The sequence below is a fragment of the Hibiscus syriacus genome, unplaced genomic scaffold (assembly GCF_006381635.1).
Source record: "Hibiscus syriacus cultivar Baekdansim isolate YM2019G1 unplaced genomic scaffold, ASM638163v2 tig00117056_pilon, whole genome shotgun sequence".
In the NCBI taxonomy this organism is placed as follows: domain Eukaryota; kingdom Viridiplantae; phylum Streptophyta; class Magnoliopsida; order Malvales; family Malvaceae; genus Hibiscus; species Hibiscus syriacus.
The window spans coordinates 7,528,589-7,547,589 of NW_024063539.1; the positions used below are offsets into that span (position 1 = coordinate 7,528,589).

At 31.8% G+C, this 19,001-nt stretch overlaps 2 protein-coding genes across 6 annotated transcripts; both read left to right on the plus strand.

Annotated features, from left to right (window-relative positions):
* The first annotated feature begins 84 nt into the window (after positions 1-84).
* On the plus strand, positions 85-2,583 carry LOC120198402. 4 transcript variants are annotated; one of them, XR_005523366.1, is made up of 9 exons: positions 85-345; positions 982-1,038; positions 1,201-1,253; positions 1,404-1,455; positions 1,542-1,604; positions 1,692-1,751; positions 1,857-1,892; positions 1,935-2,231; positions 2,322-2,583. XR_005523366.1 is itself a non-coding variant. In XM_039199750.1 (9 exons), the coding sequence occupies exons 1-9, from the start codon at positions 230-232 to the stop codon at positions 2,383-2,385; spliced, it is 540 nt and encodes a 179-aa protein (XP_039055681.1). In that variant the 5' UTR covers positions 104-229; the 3' UTR covers positions 2,386-2,583. The 4 variants fall into 4 exon arrangements, 1 of the variants encoding a protein (XP_039055681.1); XR_005523367.1 differs by having other exon boundaries at positions 85-341; positions 987-1,038; XR_005523365.1 differs by having other exon boundaries at positions 98-341.
* An 8,738-nt stretch (positions 2,584-11,321) lies between these two features.
* LOC120198401 (dentin sialophosphoprotein-like) lies at positions 11,322-17,517 on the plus strand. Of its 2 annotated transcripts, XM_039199748.1 has the most exons (12): positions 11,322-11,504; positions 11,627-12,283; positions 12,362-12,499; positions 12,605-12,774; positions 12,913-13,606; positions 13,637-14,768; positions 14,853-14,990; positions 15,088-15,267; positions 15,428-15,622; positions 16,178-16,276; positions 16,355-16,909; positions 17,029-17,517. In XM_039199748.1, the coding sequence occupies exons 2-12, from the start codon at positions 11,643-11,645 to the stop codon at positions 17,374-17,376; spliced, it is 4,290 nt and encodes a 1,429-aa protein (XP_039055679.1). In that variant the 5' UTR covers positions 11,322-11,504; positions 11,627-11,642; the 3' UTR covers positions 17,377-17,517. The 2 variants fall into 2 exon arrangements, with proteins under 2 accessions (XP_039055679.1, XP_039055680.1); XM_039199749.1 differs by lacking the exon at positions 12,362-12,499 and having other exon boundaries at positions 11,627-12,281; positions 12,585-12,774.
* The last annotated feature ends 1,484 nt before the right edge of the window (positions 17,518-19,001 follow it).

Genomic DNA, 19,001 nt, shown 5'->3' on the forward strand with positions numbered 1-19,001 from the left:
AATGAGGAGTTAAATTATATTAAATTAACATAAAAGATAAAATCTTTAAATGGACCACATTAAACGGATCAAAACTAGAATTTAACCTTTATAATTGATTTTGAACATTAGAACGCAAAACATCATGTCGTTTTGAGCCACTGCGTCCCCTTAGCTTCAACCTCCAATACCGCAAAGTCCTTAATTGAAGTTACCAAAAGCCAAAAAGACCGCAGCTTTAAGAGCAGAGATGTCAAAGCTGTTCTACAGAATTGCTGGGTTTTTCAGAAACAGAACATTCATAGGTGTAGATAAAGCTGGGAACCGTTACTTCACGAGAAAAGAAGAGATTGATGGTATTTGTAAGTGGGTCTCATTTCCCTTTTCTTTTTAATTTTTTTTTTTTTTTCTTAATTTCGAAATTCCTAATTTTATGGATATAGATGTTTGTTAATGATCATCTATATGGACATCTCACTTGAGGTTCTTTGAATTTGATTTTCGTCTGTGTTAATGGATTTTCTATCTGGGATTTTGAATAATTGTTTGAACAGATGTGGATTTTGGATTGCATTTTGTGTTTTTTTAATGGATACAGATAGTTAGTAATTTGATATCTGAATTCTTCTTTGATCAACTCTTATGTTAGCTGTTTATTTGTTTAGAGATCATCTCTTTGTTTTATGAAATATGCTGGGAAAGACTTGATTTTAGGTTAAATTGACCCTAGTTTTATTTTAATACTTGAGAAACAACTTCTCTCTAGTGATTTTAGGTCTCTATACGTTTATTTGGTTTTGTAAAGCTGGATTTTCGTTCTCGTTTTTACAGATATTTTAAATCTATGTTGCTATTTGGCTATGAAGTCCAGGTCTGAATTTGAGTTAAATCATTATGATGTTTCGGATAGGGAAAGAACACCGAATTTTTTATTGATGTAGAATTTCACTTGCCAATAATATTATGTTTCTTTGATATCGGAGTTTCTGTCAAATGTATTAGTAAAGGAGAAAAGATGGGTGGAATTCAAAGGAGAGCAAGATCCAACTTCTATCCCAGGTAAGTTTTACAATGAAAGTTGCTCGTATGTTAACCTTATGGTTCGTATCCGTTAATCACAACATAGAATAGATAAGGATACTCTCAAAGTAAATAAACTATAACATGTACTACATTGTTTATTTTCAATACTTATGGTTTCTTGCAATTCGATTGTTGTAGTGGAATGGATATGTTGGTTGAATGGGCAGCGAAAGATAGCTCCAACTCCAGAGGTACTTACGAAAGAATCTTCGTTGCATACTATGAGAATGCCTTTACCCCTCCACTTTTCAAAGCAGCGAAACTTTCCCTTGTCAAAAGATAAAGTGAACTCTGATTTTACATTCAACTCAGATGTGACAGTTTATTGTTTCTATCTTCAGGAAATGATGGAACTTGAAGCAAGGCGTGAACGTGTTCGGCTTAATGTTGCCCGTGCGTATTACTACTGATATCAATTTACATGTCCTGATACTGTGTTCTCTGATAAAAAAATTCTTGCCTTGTCTTTTTTGAAAAAGTTTTGAAGAAGGAAGAAGAGGAAAGGAAAGCTCTAGAAGGCAATAAGAAGGCTGTGAGCTCGGGTTAGTGTTTAGTTGCTGCTCGTGTCTCCTCATCTCCTGTTGCTATATTTACTCGTCCAGTTGTTGATAATTATACTGTAATTTAAGGTAAAGTTGGGGGTCCAGACTTAAAAAGCTTCATTCGGCAATTTCCATCTGCTTCGGAAGGTATTATATTCTTTTTTACCTAAAATGCATCTCTTCTAAAACTAAATATAATTTATCAGTGGTTTACCACCGCCCGTGTTTTCATTCCGATGTTTTTACACGCAGGTGAAAAAGTTGAAAGAGAATCAGATGAGAGGTGGGTGAAAACAAACTGTTTTATGATATGATCTTTAACGTTGCTGTTGAAATACGACTTGTTGAATCGTTTATCATTGCGGCTTTATCTTTTCCCTAATCTGATTCCTATGCTGGATTCCGTTTCGTTTTTATTATCACTGCAGCCTGCATTGCACTGGTGACTGTCATTTTGTTTCTATTTTTGTATATCTGGTAAAATGAGTTGCCATTGGAGCTTATTTGATCTTCTTTTTATCATATCATGAAAATTGCTTGATAATGTGAATGCTTCAACGTCCCGCCCCGTATTTACAGGGTCAAAGAGACACATGAAGAGAAAGAGAAAGAAGAGCCATTTCCAGAGTAAGTTTCGGACCCTTTTCAGAAAATACAACTCTTTACGTAGACCTACTTAAGTTACGTGTTCGTTTATCCTCCGAAACATCTTTTCAGGTCTTCAGAACCAACAGGGTCCGGTGCATCCTATAAGCCAGGAACATGGCAACCACCATCATGACGATAATCAATGCATGTTGAGGGACATCGTCTGCACTGTAACACCTACAATTCTACGCTTTAATCCGTGCCACAGAATGTACTCCGAGATAAACCGCCATTGTTGTCTGGTTAAGCCTCGACTTTGGCACTCTAATCGAACACATTCTTTAGCTGATTGCATTTGAAATTGATATTTGATTCAGAGTTTCGATGGATCACAGTTTATGTTCGGATTTTATCCATCAATGTATGATTTCAGGGCTAATCTTAAAACTTTTTTGCATCATGTTGAAGTGGTGATAAAATCTTGATAGTATTCTTTCGGTCACTTCTCTTAGAACATTTGAGTATAAACAATGGTATTCACTCATCTTAGAGGTATTGTTCAAAAAGAACAGTCCAAAGTTTAGCAATACATTGCTGCCTAATTCAAGGATCGTCCTCTCCGCCTTATTTCATTTACGTCAAAATTTGGATCTTTAATCTTAAATGAAAGAATCTATGTCTCATTCTGCTAGACCAATAGATGAATGATAAATATTAACGATGACTTTGATTACAAGATTATTCAGCGATTCTCTTTGAAGCATTAAAACAAAATCTTCCAGAAAGTTGTCGCTGTCAATTCCAATTCCAAGAATTAATCTTCTATATTCTCCATACATTTTTTCATTATTAATTTCTCTTATAATATTATTTTATTATTGATTATTTAATATTTTTTTACTTTTTTGATCAAATCACAAGTTTTATTATTTTATTTTATTTATTTTGCCAAGCAAGGTAGATCGCTTCAATACCAAACATTTTACTTTTATTTGTCAAAGAGGAGCCTTTAATTTAGTGCAAGGAACATGTGCCATTAAGTGAATCTGACTAATTTCAATATATATTTTTTATTTTCCCCACCCACTTTCGCTTAATTTTCACTCTCAATTCCCAAACTCACATACATTGTGTATTAATAATTATTACAAATTATAGATTTGCTCGAGAGTAAATTAAGTATTAATATTATAAATAATTGTAATTGGAATGGAAAATACATTTAGACATATCATGAATGATAGAATTTAAATTAAAATAAATTTTGACAAATATTCATGTCTTACACAACTTAAATAAAAACTTATAATTAAAAAGTATTTGAATATAAATTAATAATTGATAACGCAAAACGACATCTAAACATTTCAATTAAAGTCAATCAGAATATATATGGATAAATCATAAATAGTATAATTTAAATCAAAATAAATATAAACTTGAATATATATAATGTCATAATATTAATTTTATTTTATTAATCTGAGATGATTACAATATAATATTTGTTTAGAATACTTCTAGCCCGTTGACAATGGATACATACCCTGCAAACACAACTACTCGAACTCAATTTTTTTTTTAAAAAATAATATTTTCTTTTATCACTCAGGTTATTGAGCGTATATTCTTATATCCACAATTATTAATCCAAAGTTTATTAGACAAATTGATTTTTTTTCGTATTGCAAAATTTGCAAGTGCAATAAAAACATAAAATGGTATATGTAAAAATAGGATAAAGTGCATATATTGAACTATATGAAAATGACTTTTTGATAAGTGATCTTTCGAATGTTATAAAACTATTATTAATTTTCCTAAATAATCACTAAATGATGTTAAAATCCATTGAAGTGTCATAAAATGATCTTAAACCTATTAAAATATTATAAATAATCTTTAAGCTTACCAAATTTTATTGTCACTTTAACGTTGTAGAGGACTATCTTATAACTTTTTAGAAATTTTAATAATTATTTTATAAAATTTAAAAGATTATTTTATAACATTTAAAATAACATTTTATAACCTACGGGATATATGAGTTGAAATTGGAATATTTCCTAAAAAAAATTAAGTAAATATACTAAAGAAAACCAAAGAAAAAGGGCACTTGGACGAAAATGGATATTTTCCCCTTCTTTTATGGTTCATTACTTCATTAATCATAATTTTTTCTATAAAAAATCATATGTAAAATAAATTTTCAATAAATTTGAACTTAGTAGACAATATAATAATGGTAGTTTTTTTTAGATAATACAGTAAAAAAAATATTTCAAAATGGGTCTTAGAGAATTTTTCTCAACTAGAATAATCGTAGGAAGACATGGGGAGTATTTAACGTCTTTGTGAAGACATGAAAAGCACTTCACGTCTTTGAGAAAGACGTATGAAAGATATGTTGTCTTTTTCTTGTTATATATAATTTAGTGAATTGTGCAGTCTAAAAGTTGTCGAGCGCTATTCATGTCTTTCCAAATATGTTAAATGTTTTTCATGTTTTTTTTTTTGACATTGTAACAAATATAGTAATTGAAAAAAATAATGTTTTTATCATTTCATTTGAGCTATTCTTTTTTCCACTATATAATCGAAAAAAAAGTGTCATATAACAAGAATATATATTATAAGTTTTTTTTATAAAAAAATAGCTGGCTGGTGTTCATGCTATCCCATTACAGATCTATAATTCATACAGCGGCACGACAATCAACACATATAATGTAAATTAAGGATACTATTAAAACCCCACAAAATATGTTAGGACACTAATGTTAAAGATGTAAGATTAGAAAATTGTTGCAAAAAAATTATTACCCTGTTGCTACAAGATCTAAAAAAACATTTAAATTAATTACATTTGAGTATTTGACAATGTGATGTGACGGGATCCTAATTGGTATGTTGGACACTTCTATAAGATTTCATTTTTGGAAAAAAATATTTGTTGATTAAGATTTGTACAAATGATGTTTTTACACGTATTTATTAACTAATAAATGGTTTTAAAATTTACTATTTTTTTTGTATAATTTGATGATGGAATGATTCCTATCCATTAGGTGAAAAAATACTAAAAGTATATAAAAAATCATTCAACTGTATTCGAAAGCTTTTTAATCATCAAACTTTAAAAAATTATAAAATGATCATTAAATTTATATTTTTTATAAAATGGTCATCATGACATTATATTACTGATAAAATTAATGATTAATTTGTAACAATTCAATAGTTTTAATGATCATTTTATAACAAATTGATACGTTTAATGATTATTTTATAACTTCTAAAACTTAATAATAAGAAACAAATATGTAATCATAGTTTAGTGAGCTCTAGTGTACTTTATCCAAGAAAATAAATAAATCTTAAATCATTAGTGAAAACAAAGATAAATCTCATGGGTAAAGCCAAATGGAAGGTGTTTAATTTTGATTTAATAGCAAATAAAAGTGGGATAAATGATAATCTACTGAAATCAAATCACACAATATAATATACAGAGAGAAAGTATGATCTACTTCTAAGGTAAAAATAAAAATGTTTTACATTAATTTATGATAATTAGATAAATATAAAATGGTAACTGGTGTGTGTGTATATACGATAAGATTCATTTTTTTTATTTTCCAAAAAAATACATATTTTGAACTTTGAATCTCGCTCATAATTTACAAATACTTGATAATTCTAAATTAATGTAATTTTTTTTAGTTTTATAGTATTTATCTGAACCTTACCTTTCTCTTTATATATACACTTGTTGTCGGTCCATTCTGAATTATAAAATGTCTTAATCAACACTATTTAGAATGTAGAGGGAATGCCATATAGTTTGGTCCATTTTGTTCATCACGCCAACTTATAGATAAGCCTCTGTATTATTAAAATATTTCAACACTATTTAGAAAGTTCAGTCTCGCGTAAGTATCATTTGAGGGGATTTAATTTAAATCTATTTTGAATTTAAGTTTTATTATATTGAATTATAAAAAAATGTTTTATTATATTCAATTTCATCTAAAATTATTTTTATTTTAATTTAGATATTTATGACTATTAATTTAATTATATTTTTGAATAGATCATTTTAATTAAATATGTCTATAAATGAAGTCCGATCATATTCAAATCTAAAAAATTATCGTCATGGCTCGGATCTAACCTTCCCAAAGCACCCGATTTCTATTTTTAAAAAATAAAATGTTTTAGAATACAATTTTATGTCAAATTTTATATATTTTTCTAATTAGAAACGAGAAGATAAGATCTAATTTATTTAATTTTAAAATTTAATAGTATTTAAAAATATTCTTTAATTTATATCTAAATATATATTTTAATTTAAAAGGATTGACTAACAAAAACTGGTAATAATTTTATTGGATATAATACTATACAAGGACCAACTTGAAAATAAAACCCCACGTCTTCACAATAACCACCTAAAGAAAATAAATACCCTTAAAATATTTTAATTAAGTAATTAAACATTTGTACTTTTAAATATATATTTGACTTTGACCGTAGTTGTAATTAGTTATAAACTCAGTATCAATACTAAAAGCTACTAAATTAAAGTAAAAAAAAAATACTAAAATGAAACAAAGGAAAATAAAATATGAACAGAAGAAAAACCCTTCACGTATCCTATGGCTCTGCCGACAAAGAATGACCCCTTAAAATATTTTAATTAATTAGTTATTTTTGTACTTTTAAAATATTATCTCAAAAGTTTACGTCTATACTGTGATTAATTAAATTAAAAAATATCTGAATAAGTGATTTTTTTATCTAATTTAAGTAAAATATTTTTATATAACATTTAAATTATTTATAACTTTTAAAGTCATTTACATTTAAACACAATCACATAAATTATATCCACGATGTTATAACAATACTAATTTTAATCAAGCTAATTAAAATATCTGACTTAATTAATTAAGCTATAATTTATTAGTGTGCTGTTGTTCGTAGATCCAATTTAAATTTTAAAATATCTCAAAACTTTATGTTAGTATTTTAAGTTTGATTAATGTACCATAAAGTTGACTTTTGGTCGATATGCATTTTCTTTTGTAAAAAAAAAAAAAAGCTATTCTATTTAAACATTAAAAAATCAAAAATTTTCATATTTTTCACGTAAAAAATTAAAAATTCATATTATATATATATGTGATAGAATCCTATTACACAATGTAAATTTTTTTAGTTTTATACAGATTTAGGATTGTTGGATGAGTGAAAATATATAATTTAGATTAAAAGTAAGAAATGATAAAATTTTCTCTGAAAAAAACACAATGAGTCAATTTTAACTATCTATTTCCACCAATCTAACGGTCCTAAATATATATAAAACTAAAGAATTTTACATTGTGTAAGTGGATCCTAACTCATATATATATATATATATATATATATATATATATATATATATATATATATATATATATATATATATATATATATATATATATTGAAAAGGGATTTTGTATGAATTACAGGGGAAGAAACTCATACAAAGATACTTAAATAACATATTTAATAAATAGAACAATCATTATTTATTAAGTTGTTTTAGTGGTAAGAGGGAGTAGAGATAGATCGTAGGGTAGGTGGGCATCCATCCCCTAAAAGTTGCTAATTGTTATATATTTTAAGTATTTTATTTATATTTTTTAGATTTAAGAGTTACTTTTATCCTTATAATATATTAAATTTATTATTTTTGTCCATATCGTAATTTTATATAAATTTAGTCTCAAATTTATTTAATTGCATCATTTTATATCTTACCCCAAACTTAAAATCCTACATTAATAACCCTAAATCACAACTCATTACCTTTAAATCTTAAACCCTACTAAACCTTAAACCTTGACTTAGAACCCTCGATTTAGAAAACCCTCGATTTAAGGTTTTAAGTTAGGGATAGAATATAAAAGGATGAAATTGAATAACTTGGAGGGTTAAATTAATGTGAAAATATAATAGAGACAAAAATGATAAATAAGATCTATTATATGAACAAAAGTTACCCTTTTGCCTTTTTTTTATTGAAAATATGTTTTGGTTACCCAAAATTTTATAAATTCATCTCCCTTTAAAATTTTATAAATTCATCTCGCTTTAAAATTTTATAAGTTCGTCTCAACATAAAATCACTTGTCCGTTCTTAGAGGGAATGTTGTTTTCAATAAATGATTCGGGTTCAACCAATTGTGTATGTAAAATATATGTATGTGGTTAATAAATTAAGAAATTTATCTAACATAAATATATGTACGTTGTTAATAAATTAAAAAATTTCTATTACATATACTATTTTATAATCACCTCAAATTATTTAAAAAAAAATAGTATGAAAACATAGGATTCCTTTTTTTAATAAAATGGAAGGGGGGAGATGCTTGAATTGTTGCATTGAAAGTGGGGGAAATCATAAGTATAGATGGATCCATCCTAAAACTGTACACTTTTAGCTCTCACGAGCTTCTCCTGCGCTTAGAAAAGAAAAAGGCTTTTATCTTCCATCTCCTCTTTCTAATTTTCTTTATCAGATTGAGTTTGTCCCCCACTTTTTATTCATTCCCCCCTTCCCATTTATCATCATCTCCTGTTTAATATTTTCAGCACTAATATAAAAAATTAAAGAAAAATTTATGCTAATTACGCGTTAGTCCAATTACTTTCATTATGGTATTAAATTAGTACCACGAATTATAATTATATTTTAAAATTTTAATGTAAATACCACAATTCAACTCAACTTGTGTCATATTATAAGAACATGATTTGAAGCTTATTGAGTACTCACATCATTTTTTATTATTTTTTAATGGGTTTATTCGAAATTAAATTATAGAAATCAAAGCATAAAAAATCAAATAGTTTTCGATCAATTGATTTTTTTTTTATTAAAACATAATTAAGTATGACAACATATCAGATTGAAAAGTTTATAATCTATTTGAATATTATTCGGTATTAAATAATAAAATTCAACCTCTATTTAATCTCAATTTAAAAATATTTTTACCAACATAACTTAAAATTTTATTTGAAAACTCAACTCTAATATGTTTTGATATAATTTTTAATTTATAGTGAAATAAAAAAATATTTTAATTATATTCGTTGAGAACAAAAAGGAAGATTGTAGAAGTGGAGATATTTGTATAAAACTCAGCGCTTAAAGTAGAAAGGAACTTATGAAGGAAAAATAATTAAAAAGGCTATCCGTTTGGATCATACGGTAAATTCTATTCTACGTATGATCTCTTAACTATTACTTTTCTTTATTTTGACTATTGATATTTTAATTTTGTTGATTAGGTCATTTAATTATTTAATTATTATTAATCAAGTCACTAAATATTAACATTTGACATAGATGTTGACGTGGTAGTTAATAAAATTGACATAAGTATATATTTGATTTTTATTACTTACATATTCTATCAATTTAGTTATAATTTTAATTTAACTCAAAAATTAATTATTCAATTAAGAGGTGCAACAAATCAATTTTGTGGCATATGTCACTAGTGACATGTGTCAACATGTTATTTTCGACTCCTTATCGACTAGTAAATTAAAAAAAATACATGGATTAAAAAAGTTACTCCAGTCGAACAATCAAGCACAAAATGAGATGGCCTTTTAAAATTTTATAATATAATTATATTTCAAACAACATATACACGCACAATTTCTCTTAATTTCTAAATTTTGCATTTTAGCTCATATACTTTTAGTTTATTTCAGTTTGATCCTAAAAGGTAAAAAAACAATTAGAGCAAAATTATAGGCAACTACTGACAACTTTATCATATTTCTTTAAATATTTTTTGAAATCAATATTTTCCTAATTTTTGTCGAGTACAATATTTCAGTAATTTAATAATCTTGCAATCTAGTGAACATGGCACGGGATTAATTAAATTGAATGTAATTGTTTAAATTAAATAATAATAAGTCAAACAAATATACCGCATTACTTTAAAAAATTGATATCGTACTTTATATTAATATCATATTCTTTGATTCGATTCATCGTAGTGAAGTGGTGGAAGATGTGCAACATATATTTCGAATATGTGATCCAGTTATCGTAGTTCGGAAAAGACCGATTAAACCGAGCAAATTCCACAACTTCATCGCAATGAATACGAAGGAAGGACTAATTACCAATTTGAGGCACCCATCCTATTTTGCACAGGTTCCTGAAAATTGAGATATCGTATGTCATTAACTAATTGGAAAATTTGGTTGTAAAGGAATATTACATTTTTGATGACGAGTTCGAAGAGAGACGATTGTAGAGTGTGGTACTCGAATAAAAGATGAGATATTGAGGGCTGTACAACCACCACTTCAAATATCAAGTGCATGAATCTAATGTTGTTATGGGCCTTGAGTGACGGTGTTCACCATCAAGATGGTTTAAAATTAATACAGATAGGACTGTACGGAATCGTAATAATACTCTTGCAGCTGGTGGCGTGGGAGAACGGGTCTTTGGTTTTTCTAAAAATTTAGGAACATGTTCAGTATTTTTGGCTGAATTGTAGACCGTGCATGATGCTTTACGACATGCAAAGAGCTTGGGATGCATGAAAATTATGGGGGAGACGGATTGCTTGAAAGTGGTTCAATTACTTTGTTCTAACACAGAAACTTCAAAAGGATCTGCATTAGTGATTGCGGTTTGTGATTTACCGCGTTTTGAGTGAGAAATACGCATTGAGCACATACGATGCTTGAAAAATGGGATAATTGATTGTCTGAGAAGTCTGGATCGTGAGACTCTGATTGGGGAGAGGATATTTCCAACACCACCATCTTATTTAGTTGGAATGCTGCAAATGGATCGATTACGTAGTCTTTGTTCGTTTTAAAAATATGAGATTAACGTGAACTTTGTAATACAGTAAAGGGACCTATACAGTTTTTGTACCATTTTAAGTGTAAAAATAAAATTTTGGGATCACAGTATCACACGAGAAATTGCAGAATAATCAAGGAAAGTGACGTGTTAATAATTATTTAAAAAAATGAAAAAAAGGAAATTTACTGAGAGAAGTGTTTTATACAGTAGTCTCTCTCTCTCTCTCTCTCGTTTGTCTTATATTATTGCTATAAATGTATATTTTCGTTTTCTCCGTAACTTTTCGCAGCTGATTTTCCATTCAATTTACGCTTCTTCTCTCCGGATTCAATTGATTGCTGCATTTTCCGGCATTGGCGTCGGCAAACTTGCTCCGGCTACTTCTTTTGACCAGGTTTCATTTACGAGTAAGCTTTGACTATTTTTTCCTTTTAAATTTGGTAATATCTAAAATTTTGAAATAAAGGACCATCTTTTATTATGAATCGTTTAAGTTTAATTTTAGATCTGATTTTTTTTCTATTTTTAGTTAATTGAAAGCGAATATGACTGTGGATGAAGTGACGGCCGTGCATGTGGTGGAGGAGGCGGCGGCATCGTCTTCGTCCAAGGTTGAGATTGCGGTGGAGGAAGATCAGGTGAAGAAGAAGAACGGAAAGGAAGACCGTTCGAATGGCGTCAATGGGAGGACTGTCAGGGAAGACACCAACGGTGGCGGTGATTATGTTTTCGTTAACGGAAACGACGGCGAAAATGGAGATCCAGTGGAGTCGGATCTTGAGAAAAATGGCAATGGCATTGGCGGAGTAGATCAGGGGTTTGAGTGTGTGGAGACTGAAGGAGAAGCGAAATCTAAAACTGATTTGGTTAAGGATTTGAGAGAAGAGGATGACTCTTGTATTGAAATTGTGGATCAGGACAAGGAATCGTTGGAATTGTGCCACGTGGAGGCTCTTGTTGATGAACAAAAATCAGGGGATCTTGTTCAAAGTGTTTCTGTTTCTGCTATTAATGCTGAAAACGGAGTTTCAGAAACTGCCATGGCTGATCAGTATGGAGTTTCTGAATCAGCTGAAGATGTTTCTGATGATATGAATATAGTTGAACACACTGTTTTAGAAGCTGCTGCTGTTGACTCCAGTGATAAACAGAGTGATGAGATTTATTCTGTCTTTGGCCCTGATGTCAATGGCTCAGCTAATGAAAGTGTCAAAGCTAATGTTGGCCCTGATGTCAATGGCTTGGCTAATGAAAGTGTCGAAGCCAATGTTCTCGATTTCAGGTCAAAGGGGAATGAGGAATCTGAAATGGCTGTAGCTGATGCTAGTGATTGCAATGGAGACGATTTAGCTAATGATAGAGCTAAGGCCATCGTGTCTGAAGCCAATGATATTGATTCCAGGTCAAAAGAGAATGAAGGCTCTGAAATGGCTGTAGGTGTTGCTAGTGATTGCAATGGAGGTGGTTTAGCTAATTCTAGTGTTAAGGCCAATGTTCTCGATTTCAGGTCAAAAGAGAATGAGGGCTCCGAAATGGCTGTAGCTTCTGATGGTGATTGCAATGGAGATGGTTTAGCTAATGATGGTGCTAACACCAATGTGTCTGAGGCCAATGTTCTGGATTTCAGGTCAAAAGAGAATGAGGGCCCTGAAATGGCTCTAGCTGATGATGGCGAATGCAATGGAGAAGGTTTAGCTAATGATGGTGCTAAAGGCACTGTCTCTAAAGCCAATATTATCCATTCCAGGTCAAAAGAGAATGGAGACTCTGAAATGGCTTTAGCTGATGATGGTGATTGCAATGGAAATGCTTTAGCTGATGATAATACCTGGGCCACTGTCTCTGAAGCCCATGTTATTGATTCCGGGTCAAAAGAGACTGAGGGCTCTGAAATGGTTGTAGCTGATGATGATGATTGCAGTGGAGATGGTTTAGCTAATGTTAGTGCTAAGGCCACTGTCTCTGAAGCCAATGTTCTCGATTCAGGGTCGAGAGAGAATGAGGACTTGGAAATGGTTGTAGCTGATGATGACGATTGCAATCAAGATGGTTTAGCTAATGATATAGATAAGGCCACTGTCTCTGAAGCCAATGTTATCTATTCGAAGTCAAAAGAGAATGAGGGTTCTCAAATGGCCATAGCTGCTGATGACAGTTGCTATGGAGACGGTTTAGCAAATGATAGTGGTTCCACTGTTTCTGAAGCTAGTGTTCTCGACTTCAGGTCAAAAGATAATGAGAGTTCTGAAATGTTTGTAGCTGATGATTGCAATGGAGATGGTTTAGCTTATGATAGTGCTAAGGCCACTGTTACTGAAGATGCTGCTGATTCCATTTCCAGGAATGTACAGAACATGGTTTTTGAATTGCCTGTAACTGATGATGGGGTTACTACCATCTCTGTCTCTGACTGTGATGGGGATTGTTTACCTGACATTAGGGAAAAGGACTCAGTTTCAGAAGCTGTTCTTGTTGATTCTGTGGCCAAACAGAATGAGTCCTCTAACAGTGTTGAAGTTGACGCTGATTCTCCAGGTCCTGTCTCTAAAGGTAATGGAGACAGTCCTGAACAAAATGGAATCTCTGAAATTCCTGAGATGGTGCCACAAGATGTTTCTGGAAATGGATCAGTTAAAGTTGGGGAAAGTTTAACAGCAGCTGATGAGTCTCCTGTGGAAAGTGGTTTGGGCTTAGAGCATGTTACTGAACGAGATTCGGGCTCGGTAGCTGATACTAATTTAGAAAAAGAAACTGTGAGTGGTTCTTTCTCCGATGAATGTGGAGAGGCCTTGCAGGATGTTCACACCCAGGATGGCATTTCAGAGACGGTTCAGATCAACAATTCTGTTGATTCAAGTAAGTCTTCTAAACTCGTGGAAAGCTTTATCTCCCCTATTACAAATAAGAATGTGCATATAACTGTTCAAGGGGTTCTAAGTGATACAATAGCTGATGTTGTGGAAGGCACATCCTCCACAGTTGTACTCCACAATAATGCACCTGTTGAAAGTGGTGTTAGTGATACTACGACTGAAACCTTTTTGCCGCCTTCTGTTGATGATGAGAAACTAGAAACTGACGTCATTGAGTTGGATGAGAATAGCGGAGTTGGATTTGAGAATTCGGAGATAGATATAAAGGATGAGAGTGGTTCTATTGATGATAATTTTAAGTCAAGATGCTTGAACAATGGTGATGGTTCTATGTTATCTGAAGAGGCTGAGATTTCTAAAGTGCTTGTTGAATGCCATAGCACTGAAACCGATGAAAAATTGGTGGATGTGGTTGATGTTCAAAGTGATAGTAACTCGGCTACTGTAAGTAATGATGAGAAAGCACCTGCTGCAACTGAAAAATTGTCTGCTGCAGATATTTCTGACAGTGATGAACTTGTATATGAATCTAGAGAATCAGATTGTGATGCTAACAATAATGAACAGACTCGTGCTCTCATAAAGGATGGAATTCAGTTTGGTACTGTTACATGTCAACAGTCAGAAGAACCAAAAGGCCTTGATGAGGTTGAAAGGAAAAGTCCATTTTACTTCTTGATTAGGGTCCCAAGATATGATGATGAAAATTTAAAAGAAAAAATCAGGCTTGCTCAAATTAGAGTTGAGGAGAAAACTCAAAGTCGGGATGCCATTCGAACTGAAATACAAAAGATGAGGGTAAGAATGATTATGATATTCTTTCTGAAAAGAATTTATATATTTGTTTCTTTTCTAGTGGTTGATAAAATGCTTCACTAATAGGTAATTTGCAAGAAATATGGTGATAATGTCGAGGCTGCCATATCCCAAGAAAGAGCAATACGAGATCTGTATAGGTCCAAACGCCAAGAAATAGACTCTATTCAATCTATGATGAACATTGAGGATATTGATGCCCAGGTAATTTCCTGTTTTACTCCATTTTGTTTTTTTTTTGTCTAAGTGTGCTTTTCTTTTATATATGGTTGATCGTTCTAACTATATCACCTGTAAGCAGATAAGAAACATGGAACACATGATACAGCATGAAACCATGCCTCTTAAGGATGAAAAACAGTATATTCATCAGATCAAGCAATTTAAGCAAACTCGTGAACGGATCTCTTCTAATATGGTTAGGCAGGATGAAGTTCGGCAGGGTTCGGACCAAAAAGACCAAATTAAAGAGCGCATGAAGGTATAAAATTCAAATGCTCTTCTTATTCCTGGATTTACACATTCTATGATTATAAGTATTGTACATTAAATTTGTTAGTTGTTGGACCATTCATCTTCATTTTGTCGTGTTAACACTATTTTTTTGATTGCCTATTTAATCCATTCTTCTGTATCTACAGTCTTTAAAGAAGGAAGCAGACCAATTGAAGGTCAATCTCCTGAAGGATGAAGCAGCCACCAAGGCTGCTAGGAAAGAGTATCATGATGAAGCTGAAAAGATAAACAAATTGCAGGTCCAGTTCAAAGCTGCTGATGACATCCGCCAAGAAGCATATTCACAGTTGCTGAGTTTGAAGAAACAATCATATGAGAAGGTACTTTCAAACCGTGTAAGCCTTTATGATATCATGTATATGACTCTTACATGCTTGCTAACATCCAGTCACTCTTGCCTTCACCCTGATAGAGAATTTTAATCGGATAGAGGCAATTAGGCGTGCCCATCAGTATTGAAATTTATTGAAATAGCGGAGGCACATATTAAAGTAATGATGTGCGGAAGTTATTGTAGACTTGTTTTTTACGATGCATTGTGCATTATTAGCGTTCCATCAGGATTGCTTTAAGGATGTTTTTCCATTATTTTCCTGCTGTATCCGGTGTTTCATGAAAGCGTACCCCGCGGAATTAAATTGGTGGTTTTTGTTTTCTATAGGTCAATTGAGATACTGCTTCATATCATCTAGACTTTCCTCTAGTTTCATACATTGTCTCTTCAATATATCCCAGTTTTGTAGTGTAATAGAAACTGCATTTTACGTTCCTGTTTCGGTTGTATATTTGCTTATGTGAACTAAGCTGTTTTTTTCCCACAAAGAAAATAAAATACTGATAAAAGATGCCGACCTACACTTGCTTGAATTTTGCAGAACAAATTTTTTTGGCAGTACAAGGATGATGCAAAGGCAGCAAATGATTTGGCCTTGAAAGGGGACAAAGAGGCACTTCAAAATCTGTGTGTTGACCAGGTGAGCCCATGCATTGATCTTATTTCTTAGATATTAAAAATTTCATGTACTCTTTTATCTAAACAGTTGATGGTTCAGGTTGAGAAAGTTATGGACTTGTGGAACAACAACGATGAATTCCGTAAAGAATACATCCGATGCAATGTCGGAAGTATATTAAGGAGACTGAGGACATTTGACGGCCGTGCACTTGGTCCTGATGAAGAGCCATCTGTAATTCCTCAAGTAGTAAACGAAAGAGTTGCCAAGGATCACACTGTGTCCAACTCAACTTTGGTAGAACAAACACAAGAGAAAACAGCTCCTGCCGTGGAGCAAAAGAATCAGATAAGTAAATCAGAAAAGTCCACGAAACCTGTTCCTCCAGCAAGTGGTTCAACAACTGCTTCTAGCAGGGAAACAATTGAAGCAGCAGAAGAAGAAAAACCAAAGATAACAAAGGAGGAAGAGGAAAGGCTTAGGAAGGAAGAGGAATTGAGGAAGGAAGAGGAAGCAGCTAAATTGAGGGAGCAGCGTCGGCTGGAGGAGATAGCTAAAGCTAAGGAGGCAATAGAAAGGAAGAGGCAAAACGCAGAGAAGGCCCAAGCTCGGGCTGCACTAAGAGCTCAGAAAGAAGCTGAACAGAAAGAGAAGGTAAACTCTTCTTTATCATCCACACTATAATATTCCTTGTCAGTTCCTTGTAACATAGAAATACTCGATACATTCTGCTTTGTCGCCATACGGATTCAGTGGGATTATCCTCGGTGCAGGAACGAGAAAAGAGGGCAAAGAAGAAGGAAAGAAGAAAGGGAGCTGCAGCAGCAGTAGTGGATGCAAGTGTTACAGATGAAACCGAATCCGCACCAACTTTGGAAACTCCACAAGATTCTGAAAAAATTAAAGAGAAACCAGTAACGGTGGCAAAGAGGTCTCAAAAGCCATCTCAGTTCACAAAGCAGACAAAGGCGAAATCCATTCCACCGCCACTTCGTAACCGTGGCAGGAGAAAGATGCAGCCATGGATGTGGGTTCTCCTTACATGCTCGGTAATATTCGCTTTGTTTCTGGTCGGAAACTATAACTTCTCATTCAACTTTGGGCTTCTGCAGAAGTTTTAAACTAGTAAACATATACACGTGTATTGGTTTGGCTTAATAAGTAGGCAAAGTAATTAAACATAGACCCGGTGGATATATCCATATTTGATATAGGCAATTCTTTTGTGCAATCAGGGTGGGGTTTTTATTTTATTTTATTTTATATATCTGAATTTCTTAATTATTTATTTTCCATAGTTTATGTATTTTTTTAAGTTGATGTATTTTTAAGTATAGATTTTTTTTAAAAAAAAACTTGGATTACTGCATATTTAAAATTTTAAGGTTGAAATTATTATGGTATAGAATTTAATTTACTGCATATTGGATTACTGCATAGTTTATATATATCTGATTTTAAGTATATATAGGCCTATTTTCTTGCATCTATTGATAAATCCTAATAAAAGGGTGGCTATATTACTGAAAGAATCTCGAGCTATTTTTTTTACACAAATTCAAATTTAAAATGATTTATTCAGAAATTTCTTTAAAATTGATTATGGTAAAAATATAAGAGTCTGGTAAAAGATTTATTATTATTGTTATTATGTCACAGAATAGTGACTCTCGGTAGAAGTTCACAAAAAATCCGAATATCCGATTTTGTGTAAAAAAATATCCGAAATCAGATTTGGGGAAAATCGGTTTTTTTTAACCGGATCGGATTTTTTTAACCGGTTATTTTAACCGGTTTGGAAAAAAAACCTAGACCGATTTTTTTACCGGGGAAAAAAACCGGCCTGAGTTTAAAAAACTAGCCGTTAATATAGCCGTTAGGGGGTTTTTTGTGACCCTTTTTGACCGTTTTTTTCTTTAAAAAAATTACCATTTTACCACCCTAAACATGTATAAATAGGTTGGGGATGTATTTGGTTGATTACAACTTTCTCAAAACTTATTACACAACACCTAAACATCTCTTAAATCTTATTTTTGTAATTTTTTGTTCATCATGAGTAACACGGCTGAATCTTCCGTCGGGAGAAACCTTGAAGTCGTGAGAGTGATCGAACACACTCGAAACAAAGATATTTGGGATCACTACGATTTATGTGAGATGTCAAATGGCTCGAGGAGGGCGCGTTATAAACTTTGTCTAAAGTTGCTTGCACCGGAAGGAAACACAACGTTGAAGAACCATTTGACAAAATCATGCATGGCACTTCGCTCAAGATCGGATTTAAGTCAATCGAATCTTACACCGCAAGGTAGTGTTTTTGTTTACGACAACGAAAAATTATGAGAAGCGTTTACAAAGTTCGTGATTACAAAAGCATTGTCGTTCGACCACTTTGATGATGAAGATTTCACGGCAACAATTCAACAACTAATACAACCACATTATACTCAAGTAAGTCATACCACCCTTAGAAGAGATGCTATAAAAATGTGGCGTACGGCGAGGGAAAAAATGATTTTAGGATTCCAAGAACACCATTATGGTGTGTCGCTTACATGTGACGTTTGGAGTTCCCCTCATAATACTGGAAATTCTTTTTTAGCCGTTACGACACATTGGTTAAATTAAGATAATTGACAAATGATGAAAAAAACAATCGTGTTTGAATTATTCGGTGAGCCGCATACCGGTGCTAATTTTTTTTACTCTTTTAAAAAGGGTAATTTGTCTTTATAAATTAGAA

Bases quoted from the DNA above. Each gene is read 5' to 3' on its own strand.
- LOC120198402 (XM_039199750.1), top strand. From the start codon at position 230: ATGTCAAAGCTGTTCTACAGAATTGCTGGGTTTTTCAGAAACAGAACA. The intron at 1,254-1,403 runs GTACTTACGAAA...TTCTATCTTCAG, and splicing joins AGATAGCTCCAACTCCAGAG to GAAATGATGGAACTTGAAGC. The intron at 1,605-1,691 runs GTTAGTGTTTAG...CTGTAATTTAAG, and splicing joins TAAGAAGGCTGTGAGCTCGG to GTAAAGTTGGGGGTCCAGAC.
- LOC120198401 (XM_039199748.1), top strand. From the start codon at position 11,643: ATGACTGTGGATGAAGTGACGGCCGTGCATGTGGTGGAGGAGGCGGCG. The intron at 12,284-12,361 runs CAATGGCTCAGC...AAGTGTCGAAGC, and splicing joins TCTGTCTTTGGCCCTGATGT to CAATGTTCTCGATTTCAGGT. The intron at 14,991-15,087 runs GTAATTTCCTGT...ACCTGTAAGCAG, and splicing joins TTGAGGATATTGATGCCCAG to ATAAGAAACATGGAACACAT.